The following is a 20,000-nucleotide window of genomic DNA, read 5'->3' as shown; positions in this document are numbered from 1 at the left end:
CAGATTGGGGTGCGTGGGGCAATTTGCGTCAGGCTATCCTCCTTTTTGATAAGATTCATATGGAAGCCTGTAGAACAAATGAGTGTGGTCAACAGGGAGGGGAAACGAGTATGTAGGAGACGACTCTTTGAACTTTTTTTCAACTTTAAACATTATCTTTCCCATTTTTTAACAGATCAACATCTTTTGATTGTATGATATTTGTTGAACTCGGTCGTGTTGACAGATGATAAAATGTAGACCAGATAAGACAATACATTTTCTGACCTTTGTTAGCAAGAAAGCTAACAAGGATAGCTATCTTGCTATCCTTGGATACCAGAACATTCCCTCATTCAACACAGGAGACAGAACGGTGCTATTAGAAAAGGCTTGCGAGTGACCTGAGATTCATTACTGAGGCGTGTGCGTCCTCTGTCTGTACCAGGTCCCGGGATGATGTCATCGATGATGTCTTTGGGGGGTCGCCAGGACCCCGCTGGACAGCCGGCCTTCAGCTCTGACTACCTGTCAGGTGAGCAAGGGGGAGGGGCTACATGTCCAGTAAAGTACTATATGTTTAATTGTCACTAAACTACGGTACTGACATATTGTATTTCATTTTATGTGAATTAAATGCAGTCTAGAGTAGACTGAAATAAGCCATGGGTTTCAAACCGTGTTTAGCTTTGTGGAAAATAATTTAATTAAATGTATAGATCTTTTCCAATGATGTGTAAGAATCAGATATTCCTAATTTCGGCCCCTTCTGGCCGTTAAATGAACTGCAAACTGCTCTAGCTCGTGCATTCATAGCAATGTAATGCGAGCTACGTGGGTTGATACAATAACAAGCACAGACATTTCGGAATCATGCAAATTAAAAAGGTGTGAATGTACGGACAACTTTTCCATTATCCGTGCTTTAACGGCAACATAAAAGAAGCAACGACCCATCATTCTATCTATCTATCTGTCTGTCTGTCTTTCTGTCTGTCTGTCTGTCTGTCTGTCCGTCTGTCTGTCTGTCTGTCTGTCTGTCTGTCTGTCTGTCTGTCTGTCTGTCTGTCTGTCTGTCTGTCTGTCTGTCTGTCTGTCTGTCTCTCTCTCTCTCTCTCTCTCTCTCTCTCTCTCTCTCTCTCTCTCTCTCTCTCTCTCTCTCTCTCTCTCTCTCTCTCTATATATATATATATCCCTTTTATTCATCTTTGTTTAATATTCCTCTGATATTTTCTTCATATTCATGTTGTATTCCTCTCCCTTCTTTCCCATATTATTTCCCTTTCATGTTGACCATTCCTCATCCTGCTTTTTAAGTGCCTTTCTCGTCTCTCTTTTTCTCTCTCTCTCTCTCTCTCTCTCTCTCTCTCTCTCTCTCTCTCTCTCTCTCTCTCTCTCTCTCTCTCTCTCTCTCTCTCTCTCTCTCTCTCTCTCTCTCTCTCTCTCTCTCTCTCTCTCTCACTCCCTCGCTGTCTCTTCCATTCTTGTTTGTTCTATCTTTCTCCTTTTCATCTTTGTTACCATCTGTCACTCTTTCTATCTATATTACTGCTGCCTTCTCCTCAACTCCCTCTGTCCATCTCCTCGTATGGCTCTAAATCTCTCCTCTCTCCTGCTCTCGTCCTCTCCCTCTCTCCTGCTCTCGTCCTCTCCCTCGCTCCCTACCTCTCTCTATCTCCCGCAGGTCCTAAGAACCTGGTGGGTGGTGGGTCTGACCCGTGGAGTCAGACCAAGACCAAGGACAGCAGCGTGACTGACTCCATGCTAGGTCCACACACACACACACACACACACACACACACACACACACACACACACACACACACACACACACACACACACACACACACACACACACACACACACACACACACACACACACACACACACACACTTTAAACTCCATGCTAGGTCATGTTGTTAAACTGATTGATTTCAGAATATCTCTTTCGATCTCATTCAATAGACTTATTATACATGAATATGAGTATAGACATGGGAAACAAACATATCCATTACCAAAGCACTAAAAGGTAAAACTTGATACAAATAAAAGATAAAAAAATTAAATGTCTCTCTCTCTCTCTCTCTCTCTCTCTCTCTCTCTCTCTCTCTCTCTCTCTCTCTCTCTCTCTCTCTCTCTCTCTCTCTCTCTCTCTCTCTCCATCCGCCGATTCTCCCCCCTCAGGGTTCTCCCAACCTGGGATGGGTACAGGTCTGGGTATGGGCATGGGAGCCGGCATGCCCCCCTCCTTCCAGTCCGGCATGAGCTCCCCCAGTCCAGCTGGATTCGCCCAGGCAGCTCCAGGTTTTGGACTGGACCCTAAGACCGCTGGCAGCACCGGGGGCAGCTCTCCACTCAAGACCTCCCCCGGATCCGGAGTCCACTCCATGGATCAGTTCTCAGGTACTGAAGGAGAGGGGGGCGCTTGGTTGAGTGGCACAGGAGTGCACGGGTGGGTGGAGGTAAGGTGGAGATAGAGTGAAAGAGGACTTTGGTAAACAGGATTTAATGTTGTTGTTTTTCTCCCTCCATTATTGAGAATAGGAAGGAGGGTTAGAGGAAAGATATAAAAAACATTCGCGCTCGACCTTGTGCGCCATTTGACATTAAGCAGGGTTAATTATGATATGGTGTTTATTATGGTAGGATTTTGGTTACAAATTAGGACAAGTTAGGGTGAGGTATTTTATTTTGGAGCTCTGTTTCTTTCTTTCTGTTGTATCGGTGCACTAAAGATAGCCCTGCTGGCTAACCAACTAGTGTTTAGGAGCCAGCTGTTATGCAACCGTTTGCTTTTTTCAAGTAGACCTTTTTTATTCATGGTAAAGTGCTGAGTCAGTCATGTTAATGGTGACAATGGATTTACTGACAACGTGTGAAAGACAACGTGGGAGATGCGTCAAAGAATAATAACTTATTTTTTACCAGTGTTTTGTGAAGCACTGAGAACTCTTAGACAATATATTGTTACAGATTTTAGTGTATTTATTCAACAGCAGCCCACCAACGCATGAAAATATAAATCAACCCCTACATGGTTGAATATACAAAGTTGCATATACAAAGACTTGGAGATTCCTACCTCCACTTTTCAAAATGGCCGCCAGCCTCCGCAGCACTCTGCACTCCTGATGCTGAACTGCTGCCGTGGCCACGGTCACAGGACCTGGGTTAAGGCTTCTCCATTAACACACCCTATAACACATCCATAATAGATGCTAGACACCCCGGCCTTCTCCTCACCTCACGGACCTGACAGCTGTAGATAGACGCAGAGGCGACAGACAGGAGGACAGTCGCCATGTTTCCAGAGGTGGGCGGTCTGATTATTCCTAGCAGGCGTGTCTAGCTCCAGCTTTTATGTGCGATCTGCAACATCCACTGGGTTTCCGGGAAATAAATAACAGAAAGTTTGATCAGTGAATTCAATGGTCCGAGATTTGCATTTTCCATTGGTCCGATTAGGGATTTGTCCCACTTTCTTGCGAAACGGAGTTGATGTTGAAGAGATCTTTTATTTGTACAACACGTGTAACCCAGCGAGAGGGTTCCCCTTTAAGATTATGGGATGTTGGAAGAGGAGAGACGCAGGATCCAGCTTTACATCCAGGAGGTCTGAAGGTGCAGGATTGATAGATGGAGAGTAGGACATCCCCCCTCCCCAAGGACTGGGGAGTCTAGTGTCCACTTATGTTTGTATAGTCCTTGAGAGAAATGACTTCAGAGTCGAGAGGGAGAGAGAGAGAGAGAGAGAGAGAGAGAGAGAGAGAGAGAGAGAGAGAGAGAGAGAGAGAGAGAGAGAGAGAGAGAGAGAGAGAGAGAGAGAGAGAGAGAGAGAGAGAGAGAGAGAGAGGGAGAGAGAGAGGGAGACGGAGAGGGAGAGGGAGAGGGAGAGGGAGAGGGAGGGAGAGAGAGAGAGAGAGAGAGAGAGAGAGAGAGAGAGAGAGAGAGAGAGAGAGAGAGAAGTGAGTGAGCAAGGAAAGAGAGAGGGCATGCAGTGTTAAGCTCAAATGCATAAAGCGATGTGGCACCTGGTTGGTTTGTCCATTGTGCTACATTGAGTTGTGTGTCTTATGTTTTGTCGTTTGCGTGTTTGTATAGTACATATTGCATGTCTTCGTATCATTTTTCATCTAAGACGTTTTATTGATCCAGTTCTAGTGTGATATTGCTATTGATTAGTCTGTGATAACATATCACATTAATCTGTATCTTCTATCTTTGGTTCTTCTCTTTATTCCCTGTTTAGCTCTGCTCCTACAGGTTTGTGTTCGGGTGGATAGGAAATACTCATATATACTAAAAAGTTATTAAAGATGTATACATTGCTGTAGTGGTTTCATTGGTGAAGTCGGTGGTTGGAAAACCACCCAGAAAACGATGCACCTCCACCACCTCCTGTGTGTGTGTGTGTGTGTGTGTGTGTGTGTGTGTGTGTGTGTGTGTTAAATGTGGGACCAACATGACCAACACCAGGCCATTGGGTTGGCACAAGTGATTAACATGATGGTGGTGATGATGATGTTGAGGATGATGATGATGATGATGATGATGATGAGGAGGAGGATGATGATGATGAGGATGAAGATGATGGTCATGAGAGAATCACACTAGATTTCCTGCTTGCCAAACAACTGACTTTTTCTGCATTATTGTTTTAACCACGCATAATCCATATTTACACATTGTGTATCACCTTGCAGGTTAAGAGTTTTTCTTTGAAGTAGCTTGCTCTGACATAATATGTGTGGGAATGTATTGAATTGACTTTAGTGCCCCCTAGCTGTCACAGGCTAAAGTTTCTTTCATACAAATTTGATTCCAATTCACAGGTGATCCTATACAGTTACAAAAGAGAATACAGTGCCTTCATATTATAAGACATAAACAAACATGGCCCTTATCAGGTTCAACGGTAATGTACCGACCAAGAGAGCCTAAATAACTCACAATAACCAATACCACTAGTAGCGTGTGAAAAACAAATCAAAACCTGACTCTAAAGATGATTCCAGAGTGGAAGGGTTTGTGGATGGAGCTAAGCAGCCTTACTTAAAGCCCCTCCTTCTTCTGGTGAACCCTTATCTGCTAGCCTATTTGGGGGGGGCTGATTTCTCTGACACAGAATGTGATTGGTTACCTCCTCTTACAAAACCCTCCCCCCCCCCTCCCCGCAGCAGCTCCCGCCCTCTCCCCCAGCGGCTCATTGGAGGACAGCAGCTCCGCCTCCTCTGCCTCGGAGCCCTTGGGTCCACACAGAACTGGGCCCGAGGGAGAGGTTGCCAGGCAACAGCAGAGGAGGAGGAAGAAGAAGAGGAAGAGCCGCGACGAGGTCTACAACATGCTGGACAGGCAGAACGGCCAATCGGGGAGCAACGGGATGATAAGCCCCGCCTCCACTGATATCACAGCAACTGAGAGGGGAGGAAGGGAGGAAGACGATGGGGAGGAAGAGGAGGAGGAGGAGGAAGAGAGCTGGGAGTGGGATATCAAGGGGAGGGGAGGAGGAGGTGGAGGAGCAGCAGCAGGGGGAAGGGTTAGAGGGAGGAAGAATAAGAGTCGGATGAGGCTCCCAGAGGAGTGGGGCCCTCCGCAGGAGCCCCCGTCCCCCTGCCAGCCCGTGGTGGGGGCCCCACACTGGGGACCGGACGCTCAGCCTGGCCCCGCCGGCTCCAAGCCTCTCGGCTCCCCCACCTGCGTCACAAACCCTGCCCGCGCTGGCGTAGCCGCACGCGAGTCCTCCGCACGCTCCTACGAGCCCATGTGCGTCGATGACTTCCCCTTGACCGCCCGGGACAGCCAAGCTCACGCTAAGGGAACAGAGGCTGCTAGCGACCCCGCCGCCACCGCCATCAGCAGCGTGGCTAGCGCCCCCAAAGCTGACGCGGCAGACGACAGCGGCAGCCTAGGCCTGCTGTCGGGGGAGAACCTGAGCCCGGTCTCCCAGACCTTCTCCTTCCTGGACTCAGTGCTCCAGACACCGCCGGCCTCCACCCCCAGCTCCCAGACCACCACCCCCCTCACCCACACACCCTCCATGGTCGCAAAGACCACCCTGCCCGACACCACCACCGCCACCTGCCTACAGACCTCCACCGCTTGCCACCCCACCGCTTGCCACCCCGCCTCCTCCCCCTCCAAGAACACTCCGGAGGTGTCTCTCACCACTCTCGCCCCGCCCTCCACCCCCTCCCCTTTAGCCGCTGCCGCCGCCGCAGTAGAACCACCCCCCTCCGCTCCCATTGGCTCGGGGCTGAACCCCGACGCCAAGCCGTTCGTTCCGTTTGGCTCCTCCCCCCCAGGCGTCGTGTCCTCCGCGGCTAGCTTAAGCTGCGCGGCCACACCCAGCCAGAGTTTGACCACCGCTCCCCTTGCTAGCACCGTAGCGCCCCCTCCCGCGGTTAGCATCGCCACTCCCGCCGCCACCACGAACCCACCGTCCCCACCGCCTGCCTCCGTCACCTCCGTCACCCCCACCACCCCACCTGCTCCCTGTCTCCCTGCACACTCAGAGCACCGGGACGCCTCGTCGCCACCACCGCCAACAATCCCCCTGCTGGAAGGTTGGTGAACTACAGGGCAGATTATCAGACAAAGGGGGGCTTTTCTAGTCAAGAGTTCTAGTTGAGAATAGTAGCACAGCATCATAGCACAGCATCATAGCACAGCGTCATAGCACAGCGTACGGCCCCATCCTATGGATCAGGAGGCATTGCTCCGAGCAGGCTGACGGGTTTGTGGGGTCGTGTAATTCAAAGTGCATGGCTCTGCGTCCTTTAAGGCCCCTCGTTTATGGTTATTATTACTGGTGTAGGCCGTAGTTATTGATTGTAACGATTACGGTCCGATGCATCAACAACACACAATATTGACCGCTAACGTAAAGGTTACGGAGGCGCTGATGTTCCACTAAACCCAACACATCTTTGTGGCGACGTTGGTCGCCCAGCATTGGACCCCAGTGAGCGGTGTAAACCTTACCAGTAGCCGTCTATTGACCTCATCCTCCTCTGTTGACCTCCTTGCCTGGCTACCTTGCATCGCTTTATTGGTACTCTTAACACTTCCATGATTTGAATTTTACCATTAATATCTATTCTTTGCACTGGCTGTTTTCCTCCTGATTGTCTACTCGCGTCCCATAAGTACCATAGATACACATGGACCATTGGTGTGCTAATAGGTTACTGCTGACTTAGCTAACTTGCTAACGCCGATCCCTCACTCTAAAGCCTCACATACTTTTAATAATAATGTAAATATGCTTAATAGCTTGATTGATACCCAGCCAATAATGATACCAATAATCATGTTAAGTCTGATATAGAGTGTTTATTAATTAGCTTACTTGAGCATGCATGCCAGGGATTTATTTGTATTTTCATGTGCATCTATGGTATACCTGTTTAACCACCTATACAAAGACTAATCTTCTTTCCTACATGTCGTTTATTTGATGCAGTTTCAAAAATGGGAATACCTTGGATTTAACATCTTTTCCTTAGTCATCTTTTCCTCAACCGCCGACTGTAATTTAATCACAAAACAGGGAAGGGCGTATTGGCTCACTGGGAGGAACCTTTATTTAATTAGCCCTCTCCTAATTAATACCGTTTCCCTGTTCCCTTCTCTCAACACTGCTACTTTCTCTTAATTGTTATGTATCCCTGTTATTTTACTTCAGCGTGTCTGTCACCTATTTAATACTGTTATGTTCCCTGTTACTTTACTTCAGCGTGCCTCTCTCTTATTTAATACTGTTATGAATCCCTGTTACTTTATTTCAACGTGTCTCTATCCCATTTAATACTGTTATGTGGCCCCCTGCTTGTTTCTGGCTGATCTTCCAGTGTGATTCTCTCTAATAGGCCTACATGTCCTGAATGACCTGTTCATGCTGATATGTGTTTGCTTGTACTTTATAATGCTGTTGTGTTCAAGGAGCTTTAAACACGCACCATGTCACGTTTTGACAGCAGCCAACGCTTTGTTTTCTCAAAGTGATTAGAAGAATTACATTAACACCCAAACTCATAATCAAAACATCTATGTATCAAATATTTTGAACCAAAGCGATGGCTGTGGTGAAATATTTGCACGATGCAGGTTTAAAACTATTTCAAATGATTGGATATTTTAAGCTAACTCCACTGGAATCTGTTAAAGGAGAATCAAGAACTGAAGATAATAACTGTAGTTTTATGTATCTACAACCTTCTCCACATATTGAACAGAAACATTTTGATTATTTTTGCCCGAAGTTACAGATTTGCAGCGAAATGGATTCTATTATTGTACTAAAAGTCTATTTCCTCTCTTTCCCTCCCTCTCTGCCCACTATTGCCGATGCGGCCATCTTGAACACCAAAGGTAAACCATGTTACTTTCTTTCTCTCATCATGCTTATGCTATTGTGATAGCGGTTTTCCTCGAAGACAGACGTCAACAACAATTTCAGTGGATTGATATAACAATGACCTTTGCTGCTTCTTCAATGTCAAAAATGTCTCCCGCTTTTTTTGGGATGCCACACGCAATGTTGCACTTCACTGATTGGGAGAATTTGTCTCTGCTGAATTTTGAAAATGGACATGAAGCATTCAAAGCATCAAGCGTTATGTGTACCCAGTCACGTCATTCATGTGTAGTGGACGTGCAGACCTTCAATGGTATAGATACAATGAAGGTGACTCGTTGTATTTCACTAGCCTGGATGCTAGTGGATGCTACAAATTAGGGTTTTCCTTACAGACAACTTAACGAAGAATCAGAAATGTATCTGCCGAAGTACAAATGTGCAAGAAATCCATCTTGGTGTACATGTCAGCATTCGTTCAGGGATACAAATCTCGAATAAAAGGGCTAAAAAGATAGATAAATACACAAAATCAATATAAATACAGTTTGTGCAGTAATACTCGCAAGTACAGAATATCTGTTTTCTATTTCATTGGTGTTGTTGAGTGTCCTCTGTCTGGTGACGAGGACTGCTCTGTTCTCGGGCCGTCTCCTTCACTGGTCGCCCTTGTTCAGCCGGTACTGAGTACTGGGTTCTTCTGTGTGGAAGGAGAGGGCCGAATAGGATTGTGATTCAAATGGCGTCTTCAAAGGACGGTGGCGTGGTTCTGCTCTGTGTCCTGCGTCCTCCCCCCGGGGAACTTGTTTGTCTTCAATGAATGGGATCTGAATGAAAGAATACTGCAATGTGCTTCTCTTTCCTGTGAGTCGGGTAAAGCTAGCTTTCCCTCACTTGCTCTCTCACCGATGGGAGAGAGATAGGAGAGAGATTAGTAGAAAGCATACATTACATAAGAAGAGTGTATACATTATATATATGTGTGAGTGGACAGTACATATCACTCTAGTTCTAGACCGCCCCCTCTCTCTCTCTCTCTCTCTCTCTCTCTCTCTCTCTCTCTCTCTCTCTCTCTCTCTCTCTCTCTCTCTCTCTCTCTCTCTCTCTCTCTCTCTCTCTCTCTCTCTCTCTCTCTCTCTCTCTCTCTCTCTCTTGCTGAGATGTAATATTGATGCTGGAGTTCTTTAACAGCCTTACATAAGACACAGAGGGAAGAGCAGGGCTTTTTATAGGGCCCTGTCCTTCTCCACCTCCACACCATCATCTCAGCCCATGCATCACCCGGGAGGTCAGAGGTCATGGAGAACCCTGCACTGCTGCTGATGATGCACATTCTCCATTCAGCAGGGAGAGAAAAATTTGGGGAGAGAGAGAGAGAGGCAGAGAGGCAATTAGAAGTTGAGTGATCTCAATATATTGCGATGGATAGAGTGAGACAGACGGACAGACAAACGGACAGACAGACAGACAGACAGACAGACAGACAGACAGACAGACAGACAGACAGACAGACAGACAGACAGACAGACAGACAGACAGACAGACAATTAGGTCAGTCTTTCAGTACGTCCATCGTGGTTCGATTTACAAGACAGAAAATATATAGACAGCTAAGCATTGCATTAAAGCTGCCTGGTTTCACTATTACTTTTTAATCATTGCTACAGTATGCAGAGGAATTGTATGTAGGTCTGTCTGGAGGAGATGGATAGAAGCCATGTTCATTGACGCCATCTAGTGGCAAAATGTATAAAAAAAATGCAAGTTGCTTCGATCTGAGACAACACACACATATGACATTGCAGTTCCTAAACTTTTTTTTTCCCATAAAAAGCTTAATGTCTGTGATCTTTATATCTAGAATTTCAGAATGTCAGTTCACCTAGACGTTTGACATTTAGAGAAAATAAAATAATTGTAGCTACAAAAACAATGTGAGGTATCCAAACATCACGCTGAACACCACACAAATGTTTTTACTCTCTCCTTCCAAATGAATGTCCTATTAAAAATAGAGAGCCAGGAGTTTATCATTTATTCAACAGCACTTCAAGTGGATCGCTCCCATAGGAATGCTTAATAACTTATGGTGCTGTGGTCGTTTTTACATGGACACCAACAAACAATGGGCCGTGGTCTCCCCTGAAGCAACCAGCCCACCCCCAAACTAGGGACTGTTCATTCAGGCAATATGCCAAAGGAGGGAGTTCTACTGGATATCACCACGGCTGTCATTCGGCTCTTGGTACGAGGCCGAAGCTGTAGAATAGATCATCAATGCCGTTCCACAAGCGTCACTGATTAGGTAATAGCAATAAGCAGATTATTATTTGTATGTTTATGTAATCATTTATTTGCCCCCCCCCCCCCCCCAACCCCCCACCACAAATAGTTCCTTAACTGGATTTGGACTGGACTGCTGCCAAGCCACACATTAACATTTTCCTGCGTACTAGCTTTCCTCTTTGTGATTCTAAGCAGGCCAGCTACTTGTATGTGTTTGCAAAATATGTTTGCAGGCTCGCGAGAGGCTTATATGCCCGATTAAGCTCCATTGAGTTGGCGTCATCGCAAATGCAGTGTGTCCGTCTGACCACATGGTGGCTCTGCAGGGCAGTTTCTCCACGTGCCAATACAGTGCACAGCAGACCAGTGAAACTGATCCTCCATGCCTGCTCCGCAGGGCTGTGGCTCTGTGTGCCAATACAGAGCACACCAGACTGATCCTCCATTTTGGCTCTGCATTGCAGCTTATCACCACATGAACTCTATACCTTTACTAAGAATGCAGTTTAAACCTAAGCCAGCTGCATGGGTTTGTATTGGTGTGCATGCATGTGAGTGTGTGTGTGTGTGTAGGGTCTCTTTAGCCATTAATATATCTATATTAGTTTATGTTACACTATGTTATGCTATGTATCACAAGATATTTTGTAATGTTTGCAAACTCCAGAGTAACTTACAAATAGTGTGTTGTGTCTTGTGCGAATGCATGTTGTTGTCTGATGGTAAGCAGTGGTTGTCTCCTCAGAGTACTGGTTAGACTTGTTGCTGTGACATCACACTGTCGCAGAGATGCCTCCGGTCCTCGGTTTGAATATAGTCGGCACAGTCTTTTTTCGGTCTCTCTCTCTCTCTCTCTCTCTCTCTCTCTCTCTCTCTCTCTCTCTCTCTCTCTCGCTCTCGCTCTCGCTCTCTGTTCCTGACCTACCTTTGACGGCATGCTCCCTCTATCCGTCTATCTCTATTTATCTCCTGAATTATTTTTTTCTCTCTCCATCACTTCCCGTCTGGGTGTCTCATCACACTTGCCCTCTTCTCCTCTCTCTCTCTCTCTCTCTCTCTCTCTCTCTCTCTCTCTCTCTCTCTCTCTCTCTCTCTCTCTCTCTCTCTCTCTCTCTCTCTCTTTCTCTCTCTCTCTGGTCAGGTCTATATATAACTTCCTCTTTACATCTATCTATCTGTCTTCTGTCTACTAACCTATACTCTCCCTCAAACACCCACCATTCCAATCCCTCTCTCCCTGATCTCTTTTCAAGTTTTATTTTCCCCCTGAGTCCGTCTACCTTGCTCTCTCTATTTATCTCACTCTGTTGCTGCTTTCTGTGCTCATTTGTCTGTGTCTCTTGTTCTCTTTAGATATTCCTTCTACTCTCATCCATCCCTACCCCCCTCTCTACCTCTCTCTCTCTCTTTCCCTCTATCCGCGTCACTTCTCTTCTTTGCTTGTTAGACTCCCTGCGTCGCCGTGGTAATGAGTGGCTCCCATAATTATAGCCTCCTCCAACGGCCATGTGTATCTATGTATGTGCATGTATATGTATGTTTGTGTGTGTGCATGCGGTGTGTGTCTGATGTGTATCTGAGTATATGTGTGCGCGGCCATGTGTCTGCGTGATCATGTGTGTGATGCGGTGATGGCTCCTGGTTGTGCTGGGAGGTGGGGGTGTGGGGGGGGGATAGGAATGGTGGCTGGGGATGGGGGTGGGGTTGCCAAGGCGACATGGGAGGCGGTTACCGTGGTAACAAAGGGACTCTGGGAGCCAGATTGAGGGAAGAGGGTGGATGAGAAAAGGCTGTGGAAGAAGAGGTTGGACTGGGTGTGACAGACACTAAGGTCGGGAGGTAAAAATAGCATCACCCTGACAAGATCCAACTCCCTCCTCCCCCTCTCCCTCCCCCCCTCCTCCCCCTCATCCTCCAACCAACCCTGTTGCCCACCAGCTGCAGCTTCCTCCTCCAGCTCCCTCCCTCCATCCTCCTTCTCTACTTCCCTCCCTCCTTCTCTATATCCCTCTCTCTCTTTCGTCCTTCTCGCTCTCCCTCCTCCCCTCCTTTTTCTCTCTAACCTAATCTTTCCTCCCCCCTCCCCCTCCCCCTTGTACCTTGGTCTCTATCCATCGTCAACAGCTGTTTCAAAAACAACTTGGTGTGCTTGTGCGTGTGTGTGTGTGTGTGTGTGTGTGTGTGTGTGTGTGTGTGTGTGTGGATGTGTGTGTGGTTGTGTGGGTGTGGGTGTGGATATGTTTGTGTGTGTGGATGTGTGTGAGGATGTGTGTGTGTGTTTGTGTGTGTGTGTGTGTGTGTGTGTGTGCGTGTGTGCGTGCGTATGTGCGTGCGTGGGTGGGTGTGCGCGTGGGTGGGTGTGGGTGTGTCCGTATGTTGCCTCACAGGTGCAGGAGTGTCTGTGACCTTGGTGTCTTGTGGGTCTGGTGTTCTGGTCTTCACAGCCAGAACACCAGACCCAGACCCACTGTGTTCTGACCACATGTGTTCTAGAACGGCTCTTTGCCGTCTCCAGTTACGTTCATAGCTGTCAGTGGCCAGGCAGGTGGCTGGGACTTTTCAAGAATTGTATGTACATAAATATAAATCGATATACAATTTTGACTTCCACTCTACAGACTGGGTTATGTGGTCAGGTCACCTATTCATATGTTTTGCTCCAGGTTCACTTCCTATATCTTCCCCCTCATCCCTCTCCTCTGCATTAACCTGTCCGAACCAGAAAAATATCTATTTAATTAATGCATTGCATTGGTATCTGCATCAATCCAGAATAGAGGGCTATCATCTCCCTAATGATTGCATAGCCTGACTGCCTACAGAGGATGAACCATTACCTCATAGATTGCACTATTATTAAAAGTTGTACTGCTATTTACTTTACTTTGTTGGAATTTCACTGTCATGATGTTGCAGGCATTTCAAGGTGACCTACCTGTATTATGTAACATAATGAGTAGACAGCACTAATCTGTTCAACACTTTTTATATTAAAGCCCACCTTCTAACTATACTGGACACAGTGCAAGGTGCACAGCATGTCATGGTAACTCAAATCATCGACTCAGAAATCAGTCAAAAATAGAGGTTGTGAGCGTGTGTGTGCTGCTGTTTAGTTAAGTGTAGTGTAGTGGGTTTATGTGTGTTTGTCTGTATATGTGTGTGATTGTGTTTGTGTGTGTCTGTGAGTGTTTCATGAAAAATATACAGTGAGATGCCTTTCTCTTGCATCAGTCGGTTGAGAAAAATAGTAATCCTCCGTTAGATACAAAACCAGAGAACCAATCTGAACTCTTTTTAAAGGATACCTTTTCTGCATTCCAAAATTTGATATATTCCTCCATATAAATAACCCATTCATCACAGGAATGGAACATAAAACATAATACATAATATATTATCTAATATATTGCGAGAGGTCTAGACATCTTCAAATAACTATTCAGGGGCGACTAAAAAGTTGATGAAGCCACCAACCCCACCTCTTGTGTAACCTGTCTCTAAGGGGTCCAGCTTGGCTTCATTCATCAGATAAACGGTGGGGAAAGCTTGCATAAGGTTTGCCTTTCTTTGGTCCATCGAGGTCAAAGACACACCGGAAACATCCACTCGCTCTCTCTATCTGTCTCTGTCTCTGTCTCTCTCTCTGTCTCTCACACTCCCTCTCTGTGTCCCTGTATATTGCTCTCTAAGTGTTTGTGTGTGTGTGTGTGTGTGTGTGTGTGTGTGTGTGTGTGTGTGTGTGTGTGTGTGTGTGTGTGTGTGTGTGTGTGTGTGTGTGTGTGTGTGTGTGTGTGTGTGTGTGTGTGAGAGAGAGAGTACAGTGAATGCATTGTTTATGGAGGATTATGTAATAATGTTCAATCATTATCATTGAAGCAGAACAGGGTACTCTTGTCAATTTAATTTGGGATGTTGTTTTGTGTGTGTATGTGCCTTTGTGCCTGTAAACGTGTGTGTGTGCGTATGTGTGTGTGTGTGTGTGTGTGTGTTTGTGTCTGGGAGTGTGTGTGTGTGTGTGTGTGTGTGTGTGTGTGTGTGTGTGTGTGTGTGTGTGTGTGTGTGTGTGTGTGTGTGTGTGTGTGTGTGTGTGTGTGTGTGTGTCTGCAAGCCTATGCATGTGTGTGTGTGTCTGTGAGCCTATGCATGTGTGTGTCTGTGTGTGTGTGTGTGTGTGTGTGTTTGCGAGCCTCTGCATGTGTGTGTGTTAAGCTGTCCTTTTATGAGATGGAGTCAGCCATAATGGACGATGACAACCCGGGTACCAGTGGGGTCACGTCCACACCGCTTAACAGATGCATGATGGGAGTTGGTTGATTTGTGTCATTGTGACACAAATCAACAGGGAAGTGATGAGCTCTCCCTTTGCGAGAGATGAGACAAGAGCGAGATGGGATTCTAGCCTAGCTAGGAGTTACAATGCACCACACAAATGCAACAGGAGGGCGGCTAAGCCTGCTAGCCAACTAGCATAGTGGACCATTTGGTGTCCTTCCCCTACATGTTTTCTGATGGAGTAGAACCAATCTAAATAGTGATGCAGGGAGTCATAGTGATAATGGTTATTCATTAATTCATAATGAATCAAAAACAAATCACAATCAATTAAAACCAATACAACAACAATCATCTTCCTGTTTAGAGGATGTTGTTTGGTGGCCATCATTGATTTGTGTTAGTGTGTGCACTTGCATGTGTGGGTTTGCGTGCAAGTGTGTGTGTGTGTGTGTGTGTGTGTGTGTGTGTGTGTGTGTGTGTGTGTGTGTGTGTGTGTGTGTGTTTGTGTTTGTGAGTGTGTGCCTGTTTGTGTGTGCGTTTGGACATGCATGTGTTTTGTTGTGCATGTTTTGCCCGAATCTAGCAGCTGAGATTTTTGTCCAGCGAATGAGAGAATATACAAGGTTGTCATGTGACTGTGATGTCAGAGGGGGAGAGAGAGAGAGAGAGAGAGAGAGAGAGAGCTACAGCGTGAGAGAGAGAGACACACACATACAGAGCAAAAGAGAGAGAGAGGGGGATGGATAGAGACAGAGGGAGAGAGAGACACAGAGAGAGAAAGAGAGAGAGAGAGACCCAGAGAGAGAATGAGAGAGGGAGAGAGAGAAAGGCAGGGAGGGAGAGAGAGTGAGTGAGAAACAGAGCGAGAGAGCGACAGAGGGAGGGAGGGAGCGATGTGCAATTTAGCCCCACAGCTGATCGGTGCTGTGCTCAGAGTGAAGCCGAGAAGACCAGACACACACACTCTGTCTCTCTGTCTCACACGGACACACACACACACACACACAGACGCACAGACACATACCGCACTGCTCGTGCACATGCACCTCACGCACTCCAACACACGTGCACGCCTCGGAGAACACACGCGCGTCTTTGCGGATACCTCCTCCACGCGTCGCCGCCGCGCGTCCGCCGCTGCTCTTCAACCCGCTCGTACCTTGGATACCGATGCCATGCCTGCTCTCCGGGGACGCGCGCTCTGATCCGGACCGCCGGGGAGGGAAAACAACCAGCCAGCTGAGGTGAGGGAGCAGGGAGGCAGCCAGAGGAATAACACTTCAAACATTCTCAAGGAACGGAGCAGAGACGGAGCTGAGACAGAGGGGGGGGGGGTAAAGAGCAGGTCGACGAGACCAGAGAAGACAAGTGAAGCTTTGAGGGAAAGAAACGGATCCACAAGTGAGCGCAACTTGAGGCAGAGAGAGAGAGACGGGAGAGAGAAGATGTCCTTTCTTTCTGGCTCGCACGTCCAGCAGCCAGGCATGGCCACCCACCATGGCAGCGGCGGCGGCAGCAGCAGCAGCAGCCTGGGCGGGTATCCACCTGCCTCAGCTGGGCATCCGCCTTCCAACCCCAGCGCCGCCGCCACCCGCCCCGCCTCACCCCCCCCCTGCCTCCCAGCCGCCCCCTGCCGGACACCTCCTCCTCCTTCTGCCCCTGCGGCCCCCCCGTCCGCCTGGCACCCTGAGAGCCCCCGCCAGGCCCAGTCGGCAGCAGCTGCCGCCCAGCGGAGCTCGCCGGAGGTTAAGGTCGGCCCGGACGCCGTGGTGGGGCCCCAGATAACTCTGACGGGGGGGGAGTGGAGCCCAGGCCCCGGCGGGAAAGAGGGGCCTTCTGGGTCTTCGGGGCCGTGGGGCGCGCCGCGGCCCGGCACGGGCCCCGGGGCGCTGAAGATGGAGGGGGCGGGGCTAGGAGGAGGAGCCGGCGGTGTGGGGGGGTGTCGTGGTGGGGGGGCGGGGGTGGGGTTGGGGATGGGCGGTGCAGGGCTGTGGCTGGGGAGCGCGGGACAAAGCCCCAGCAGCCCTCGCTCGTGCTCCTCCTCGTCTCCGTTCTCGCCGTCCCCCTCCGGGCCCTCCCCTGACACCTGGCCCGGGACACCCCTCCTACCTTCCCAGGGCCTCCTCCTCGCCGCCGGTCCGCAGAAGCCTCTGGCGTCGGGCCCGTCTCTGGGCCCCCCGAACCAGGACCCCGCCTCCGGACGCCCGTCCCTGGGATCGCCGGGCTTCCAGAACACCGACGGGACGCCGGCCGGACTGGGGGGCCCCGTCCGGACGGAGCCGGCGGGCCGCGAGGCCGAGGGCCCGGCCGCGCCGGGGAGGTGCCGGTCCGGCACGGAGGCCCCGCCCCGGGAGCTCCCCCAGCGCAGCACGGTGCGGCGCGCCATGTCCGACTGCTCCCACCTCGCCGTCCCCAGCATGGTGGCCGAGTCCTACCCGTCGCCCGGCAACGCCAGCGGCTCGCCGGGGTCCCCGGGGTCGGCGGCCATCAGGCCCCACCCCCCCCACGCGGCCGTGCGCCGCTCGTTCACCGTCTCCGACGAGCGTGCGGCCGGCGGCGTCTCCATGGCGATGGCGAGCATGATGCCGTTCCAGCTGACGGCGGGGCCCGCCGCCATGCCCTCGTCCCCGCCCCCCCGGAGGCACGACGGCAGCTGCGAGACCAGCGTGCTACTTCCTGTCCCGCCCTCTGTCGTCCCGCCCGTCAACGGTTTCCATAGCAATTGGCCCAACATGGCGGGTAGGTGTCGAAAGTGGCCCCCAGCGGGGCCCTCGTTGGATGAGACGTTAGAGGTTTAGTGGGCGTGGAGATAGGTGCAAACGTTAAGCTTCAGGAGACATTTCAATTACGCTACAGCGCAATTTGATGTCACGCAATACAAACGACGACGCTCCAAAGGTGCCAGCCGCACAATGTTCAACTCAAATGAGGCAGCATAGAGGCATGGATGGGATGGATGCGTTGTAGGAGTGTGACTGTGCACGGAGGCGACATTTGAGGTGTAGAGATGGTGGAGGTCTTGGGTTCTGCCAAGCGAGGGGTTCAGTGCTGAGGGTTTAGATCACTGTGGTGCTGTATCGACCCTCTATTCACGCTCCACAGGAAACCTTGCTGTGACCTTTGTAGGCCGCTAGAGTAGCATTTAGGTCAGTTGATTAGGAATACATCTGACTGTCTATCTATCTATCTATCTATCTATCTATCTATCTATCTATCTATCTATCTATCTATCTATCTACCTATCTATCTATCTATACAGTATCTGGCTCTATATTTATCTATATATATATCACTCTCTGTATCCACCTCTCTCTCTCCCCATCTGTCTTGCTGTGTTTCACAGTCTCTGGTTGTGAGGGAGAACAGAAACATTGATCAGAGAGTGGCTGTTTTCAAATATAGACTTGCTATTTCTGGCACGCTGTCTGTGTCGGTGTGTATGTGTGTGTGTGTGTGTGTGTATGTGAGCACACGTGTGTGCATTTGCCTGTGCGTATATGAGTGGGCACATGTGTGTTTTTTGCAGTGACGTGAACCTGTTTTTAAATTACCATCTGCCCACATGCAGCTAAACGAATACAATAAAAAACTTGCAATTTTATAAGGACATGAAATATACTGGTTATCATAACTGGAATAAATTGAGGTTAAGATCTCCCCACCTATTTCTCTCTCTCTCTCGCTCTCGCTCTCGCTCTCGCTCTCCCTCTCGCTCGCTCTCTATCTCTACCCAGTCCCCATAGAGTCATGTAATTCAGTTATGAGCTTGTCCATTGCAAGGTCAACTGAATGGTTCTGATGGGTCAATATCGACCCCTCCACCTATCGATCCATCTGCAGTGTTTGTCAAGAGGAAACAAGCTAGGAAGCCACAGATGGCGGTGTCCTCGGGTAATGTAGTGTGTGCACTGTATTAGTTGCAGTCCAGAGGCGTGTGTACAGATATCATGCATGAGAAAGGCAAGAAACATTGTCCCTGTGTGTGTGTGTGTGTGTGTGTCGGGGGGGGGGATGGAAGCTGGATGCTAGCAGCATTGTGTTGCAGTGTGCTTCTGCAGATACAGGTCTATATTGTGTCTAAAGCTGGTACAGCTTTTGTGTGGGAGTATGTGCGTGTGGTGTGTGCCCTCATGCATGTGTGAGTGTGCGGACATGCATGTTTGTGTTTGTTTTCTTGTGGTGTGTGCGCACATGCATTTGTGAGTGTGCGTACATGTGTGCAAGCATGTGAGCATGTGTGTCTTTGTCCGTGTGCGTGTGTGTGTGTGTGTGTGTGTGTGTGTGTGTGTGTGTGTGTGTGTGTGTGTGTGTGTGTGTGTGTGTGTGTGTGTGTGCATGAGGCTATGTGCTTGTGAGTCTGCGTTCATCCGTGTGTGTGTGTGTGGCGTGTGTGTGTGTGTGTGTGTGTGTGTGTGTGTGTGTGTGTGTGTGTGTGTGTGTGTGTGTGTGTGTGTGTGTGTGTGTGTGTGTGTGTGTGTGTGTGTGTGTGTGTGTGAGAGAGCCAGTAGTTCTCGTCTGGATGACTCATGGTTCTGCTGATAGTGGCTGGAGGAATTCTGATATGAGCACCAGCATGGCAGATCAACGCATCTGTCTGGCTGGGGCTGCAGCCGTACATGTTCTATCAATATATTACCAGGTCCCGTAGCCTGTACTAATATTATATAAGTACTACTTTCAATATATCACCAGTAGTCTGTACTATTAGTATATAGGTCATACATGTACTATCAATATATAAGCAGTAGTCTGTACTAGTATTATGTAATTCATGCATTTTATATTCATATATTTGCGGTAGTCTGTACTATTAGTATATAGTTCATACATGTTCTATAAATATATTAGTCTCAGAAGTCTCTAATAGTAGTATATTAGTCGTACATGTTCTATCAATATATTAGCAGTATCAGTTATATTAATATACTACCAGTAGTACCATAATAATCACCATGATAATCACATAATGTGCCTTTTATTTTTATAATAGTAATAGAAATAAAAGCGATAATGCTATGTAGTTCATTTAATAATGTCTGTTTATGTATCCCATCGTATTCTATTTTTATTAAATATAGATTTGATCTGATTCTTTCG

At 48.4% G+C, this 20,000-nt stretch overlaps 1 protein-coding gene across 5 annotated transcripts in view; it reads left to right on the top strand.

Moving 5' to 3' along the window:
• The window catches only part of LOC115549170 (microtubule-associated protein 4), a 55,684-nt gene that overhangs the window by 16,254 nt on the left and 19,430 nt on the right, over positions 1–20,000 (top strand). For 4 of the 5 annotated variants that reach the window (XM_030364219.1, XM_030364216.1, XM_030364221.1 and 1 more), the window contains exons 3-6: positions 428–514; positions 1,664–1,747; positions 2,168–2,386; positions 5,161–6,546. In XM_030364219.1, coding sequence (XP_030220079.1) covers positions 428–514; positions 1,664–1,747; positions 2,168–2,386; positions 5,161–6,546 — 1,776 coding nt within the window. The remainder of the gene's footprint in view (positions 1–427; positions 515–1,663; positions 1,748–2,167; positions 2,387–5,160; positions 6,547–20,000) is intronic. The other variant, XM_030364217.1, reaches the window with a different exon arrangement.

Source organism: Gadus morhua, chromosome 8 (assembly GCF_902167405.1).
Source record: "Gadus morhua chromosome 8, gadMor3.0, whole genome shotgun sequence".
NCBI classification, from domain to species: Eukaryota; Metazoa; Chordata; class Actinopteri; order Gadiformes; family Gadidae; genus Gadus; species Gadus morhua.
Note: the sequence above shows the minus strand (reverse complement) of the source record. Positions and strands in the feature narration are given on the sequence as shown.